The 5,182-nt window shown below is 53.2% G+C and overlaps 1 protein-coding gene across 1 annotated transcript; it reads left to right on the forward strand.

Moving 5' to 3' along the window:
• Nucleotides 1-3,952: 3,952 nt before the first annotated feature.
• Nucleotides 3,953-4,875, forward strand: LOC120965977 (protein LITTLE ZIPPER 3-like). Its single transcript, XM_040391482.1, has 2 exons — nucleotides 3,953-4,089; nucleotides 4,263-4,875. Exon 2 carries the CDS (start codon nucleotides 4,284-4,286, stop codon nucleotides 4,521-4,523), a length of 240 nt encoding a protein of 79 aa, XP_040247416.1. The 5' UTR covers nucleotides 3,953-4,089; nucleotides 4,263-4,283; the 3' UTR covers nucleotides 4,524-4,875.
• The last annotated feature ends 307 nt before the right edge of the window (nucleotides 4,876-5,182 follow it).

Below are 5,182 nucleotides of genomic sequence, written 5' to 3' on the forward strand. Positions count from 1 at the left end.
CAAGAGGATGAGATAGTGGTAGCTCCTTGAAATAGGAATAAGATCCCCCCCCCCCCCGCCTAGCCCGCGCTCTGATGATGCATGTAGCATCGTCAGAGAGTGTGTGGAGGTGTGTCTCCGGCGGATCTCGCAGAATTCGGTCGGTGCTACTTTTCGGTGGATCTACTTGGATCCTGTCCATGTTCGTCTTCGTTCGTGTATGTACGAATTGGATTATTTCAATGTATACTTCTCTTCATCAGCCCTAGCGGTTGTTATTCTAGTGCGCTGGTCTGGGCGCCTTAGCACGACGACTCCCGGGTGTCTACTAGTGCTTGTAGTCATTGCTAAGGGCAACTCCAACGCACCGACCCATTTCGTCCGCGCTCGTCCGTTTGGGTCGGGCGGACAGAAAAGTCGGCCCAACTCGTCGACCCAAACAGACGCGCATCCGCTTTTCGTCCGCCTGCCGACCCATTTTTGAGCCGGAATTGCGTCGGTGCGGACACGAGACGAACGCGCGCGCTCCCGCCTACTCCTCCCCTGGCCCGTTGGTTGGTGGCAGCCTCCACCATTTCCCTCCATTTTCCCCAAACCCTCTCGCCCGCGCGCGCTCCCACCACTCACCGTGGACGCCGACCTCAATGCTGCCGCCGGCCTCGCCTCCCTCGCCTCGTCCGGCACCACGTTCGCCCCCTCCGACAAAGGCAAGCCTCGCGCGCCCCCGCAAGACCGCCGTCGCGCCCAAGCCGAAGAAGAAGCTGACGGCCGACGAGCGGACAAGGGAGTCGCCAACCAAGCCGCCGGGGGGAAGCCGAAGCGCAAGAGCTGGTGGACCAAGGCGTACACGACGGTCGAGGACAAGCTTCTTTGTGAGTGTTGGAGGGACATTGGGCAAGACCCCAAGACCGGCGCCGAACAAAAGGCATCAACCTTTTGGACCCGTGTCCATCGTGAGTTCCATGAGCGCAAGAAGTTTCCACCGTACCAAATGCAAAACACGCGCGGATGGGTGTCCATTTCGAATCGTTGGAAGGTGATCCAACAAGAGTGCAACAAGTTTTGTGCCACTCTTGAGAGCATCAAGGCACACCCTGTGAGCGGCATCGGCATGCAAGAGATGGTATGCTAGCAAGCGGCCCTCTTTTTGTGTTATTCCGTTTATGCTCTTGCATGTTCATTTCCATATCCATTTGCCAATATACTTGCATGCAATTCATTTGTAGGCATTCCAAGCTTTGGAGGCATTCAAGGTCCAACACGATGGCAAGTGCTTCAACCTCTCCCATTGTTGGAGGGTCATCAAAGACGAGGAGAAGTTCAAGGCGCAATATGCCGCCCTCAAGTCGCGTGGGGGGAAGAAGGCCGTGGAGGAGGAAGACGGCGAGAAGCCACGGCCTCGGGGGGAGACCAACTCCAAGAAGGAGGACAAGCGGGATGGGGCGTCGAACGCCTTGATCGCAAGCGTGGAGGGCATGATGACCAAGAAGGACTCGAGGGAGGAAGAGCGCCGGCGATACAAGGAAGAACAAATGAACGCCTTCATGGAGATCCAAAGAAGGAGGCTTGACATGGAGGCGGAGAAGCAAGCCAAGATGCTTGAGATGGAGGTGGAGAGGCAATCGAAGATGCTAGATATCGAGGCCGCCAATGCCAAGACCAAGGCAAAAGAAGTGGCTCTCGCAAGCATGATGATGGGGTGGAGATCATGAAGGTGGATCTCAACACCGTGTCGCCAAGGAAGAGGCCTTGGTTCGAGAAGATGCAAGCTGACATGCTCAAGTTCGACGACGAGTGATCTATGGCGGCGAGCGCCATCCTTTCTTGTATCCGGCAAGTGTGCTGGCATGACCACGGCCGCGATAGCGTGGATGAACTCTCCCGCCCCTTTTCTGTGTGTTGGCATGTGTGCCGGCCGCTGGCAAGTGCGCCAGCTGAACTGCGTGCTGTTTTTCTGAAGCTAGCATGGTGCCGGCATGGACTTCGGGTGATGACATGGCCACTGGCATGATCTATGTCTGCGGGCCTTTTTCAAAATTTGCGTGCGGACATGAAATGGGTCGCTGCCGTTGGGCGCACCGCCGACCCAAATCTTAAAGAGGGCGGACGCCGAGCGGGTGGCCGATCCAAACGAACAAAAAGCGGACAAATCCGTCGTCCGTTTGAGTCGGCGCGTTGGAATTGCTCTAAGTGATCTACAAATATGGATGCAATTTTGTTATTTTTGAGTTTACTTTTCTTGCTCGGATTTCTATGTTTTTTATAGAAAAAGTCCATTTTACTACCCTCAACAAAGTTGGTGGTTCACATAACCCCTGTTCCTTTTTTCTGCTCCTTTCACCCCCTAAACAATCTCATACCGGACAAAATCGGACCCTGGATGGTTTTCCCCAAGGTCAAAGCGGTATTTGACAAGTGAGAGAGGGGCCCACCTGTTAAAAAAGTCAGCCCAGCCAGCACTGACTAGTCAAACCGGCCAGGGGGGCCACACGTCATTGGCTTGGTGGTTAAACACAAGAGTTAATTAGATGGGGGTTGTGGTCAGTGACCCAAGACTAACATAACCTAACACTAATCCCCTAATCTAACCACCGGTGTTAAGGCCGCCGGCGAGCATACGTCACAGCAGAGGGCGTGGGAGCTCTATCCCGGCGACCAAATGGCCGGTGGATTCGTCCTGCGTGCTCCTGGGCTCGCTCCGCGTAGAACGGAGGTGGTAGCGCGAGCGGGGACGGTCAGACCCTCAGGCATGGCCGAGGCCAGCGGCGGAGCCGTTCGAAGCTAGGTGGCAGGGCACTACAAGGCACATGGAAGAGGGGAGAGGGATGCACTGGCATTAGGCGCTCACCGTGAGCATGCCAAAGCGGTATAATGGGCTGGGGAGGGCCCATGGCGAGGTCACGGACCTCGCCCGCGGTCGCCGGAGTGAGGCATCGTGGGGAGGGGGTTGGAAGAAGAGGCGCTCATCAACGACCTGTCTGGAAGATTGGCAGCACCGCATGGAGCTCACGGCAAGGTCACAAAGGTCGGGGAGACTCGAGAGGCAACAGATCGACGGCGGCAACTGATGGTCGGAAGTGAGGAAGATGAGCTCGATTCATTCGATTTTGGGCGTCATCGATCGATTGAGTCGACGTTTGAGCTTTCTAGGGCAAGGAGGCCCTCGTAGACAAGGTTTGCTGACGAGGAGTGGATGTTGGCCGCGTAGATGCAAACGGCTACCTCTGGCAGCGTGCTTTCAACGAGCAGCGCCGGCTGTTGAAGACGACCCTGCCCCTCGCTGGGTTGGGCTGGGCCAAAATTTACAAGAGGTAAGGCCCAGGTACAGTACTTCTTTTATATTTCTTAGTTTTTATTAAAAAAACTGACAAGTGGGACCCACCCGCAAGTCAAAACCAGCATTGACCAGCACCACATCAGCTGCAAGTCCAGAAAACCACCCACGGGGTTTTTTGTCCGTTATGGGATTGTTTAGGGGGTAAGGGAACCGAAAAAAAATCAGGGGTAATAAATTTGTCGAGGGTAGTAAAATGGACTTTTTTCTTTTTTATACCGCCATGGCATGATGAAAAGATCCGAAGTTTTCTAAAAAACAAATACTGCTCATTTTTGGACTAGAGAAAGCTTACCAATTCGTCGAGAATGCATGCGCCTGGTTTGCAAATTCTTCAGGGCTGTGTAACTCCATAAGTTTGACCGTTTCTGGAGAGAGAGAGAGACTGAGAGACTGGAGGGATGGGTACTACGTTGGAAATGCTGCCGGCCGGGAGAAGCGCACGGCACGGCCGAGAATAAGAATGATTGCGTATCTTTGGACGAGAACCAGAAGTGCGTCATCAATTCATCACCATCATCACACTTTCTCATTGACAGCTAACCACCTCCATGAATGTACACTGTACACATCCTCCAGCCCTAGCTCGGCCCGCATTGAAGCTGTGCAGGAGAGGAGAACACCATTTCGATCCACTGCTTTGCTGGGGCCTGCCTATAAATACGCACTCTCGCGCGTCTCCTTCCCACAAGTTCTTCCTAGCCTTCTTCTTCCTCTGCTCCTAGTGCCAGTGTCTGTCCGTGCCTTCCAAGCCCGAGTACTACCATCAGAAAGAGGTATGAAGAAGTAGCACTGCATTTTCACAATCCATCCTTACTGCATTTCTTGCCATCTTTCTTGAATCCTGAGGGCTGCTAGGTGCTAGTTCTTCTTAAATCAAGCGCAGACATTTGGAATGTGTTTGAGTTTGAGTACTATCTAACTATAGATGGATGTGAATGTGCTGCAGGTGGATAGCAGTGCGTGGAGGATGGAGCGGGCGAACACGGAGCTGTACCTGGAGAACCTGTGCATCATGCAGCAGAACGAGCGGCTCCGGAGGAAGGCACAGCTGCTGGCCCAGGAGAACGAGCAGCTCCTCGCCGATCTCAAGCGCAAGCAGCAGCACATGGCGGCCTCCTCCAAGACGGCGCCCCAGCTGGTGAAGGGCGGCGAGCCGTCCGGCCATAACGCGGCCAGCCTCAAGCCCGGCAAGCAGCAGCCCCAGTGATCTCGCCGGAGTCGCGCGCGTGCGTGCATGCAGTCGTGGAAGAGGAGTACTAGTTAATTAAGTAGCACTATATGTACTCAGCAGATTGTAGATTAGAGCTGGCATGCATGCACAAGCTAGTAGTCCTAGTGGACGATTTAGTTCTACTTTCGGTTGTTTAGCTAGAGGAAGTAGTAGTGGTGGCAGCTAGCGCTTTTGGGGTTTGTATTTGAATGGCTTTGCCTCTGTGGCGCCATTTCTTGTTTAAGTCTGATTGCCTTGATGGTGATGGGTACGTAGCGTACTAGACTACCAGTAAGATGAAAATCTGTAGTTTAATGTGAACAATTTGCGAAAATCTTTCTTTTACAAACACGGCGTGTATATGGAATGGCTCGACTGCCAGACAGGGGTGTGAAGGAGTTATAGAAAGTGAGGCTCCTGACAGAAATATTGCAATAATACTACACTTACCGACTGAAGGCGTGAAGTTTTTCTTTTCTTTCAAGATGGAGACATAATCTTTGCCTCATCCATTAATTAAGAAGGAGAATAGAGTTTGTTACACCACTCATTACGACCGAAGGTGTGGAACTAGCTGTTTGGAGCTCAGTTTTTTACTTCGTGTAAATTCCGGCTCACATCGTTCTCTTGTTCTGCCACATCAGCCTTGGTGCCAA

Source organism: Aegilops tauschii, chromosome 6 (assembly GCF_002575655.3).
Source record: "Aegilops tauschii subsp. strangulata cultivar AL8/78 chromosome 6, Aet v6.0, whole genome shotgun sequence".
NCBI classification, from domain to species: domain Eukaryota; kingdom Viridiplantae; phylum Streptophyta; class Magnoliopsida; order Poales; family Poaceae; genus Aegilops; species Aegilops tauschii.

What these genes read in the sequence shown, in the direction of transcription:
- LOC120965977 (XM_040391482.1), top strand. Translation starts at nt 4,284, where the DNA reads ATGGAGCGGGCGAACACGGAGCTGTACCTGGAGAACCTGTGCATCATG.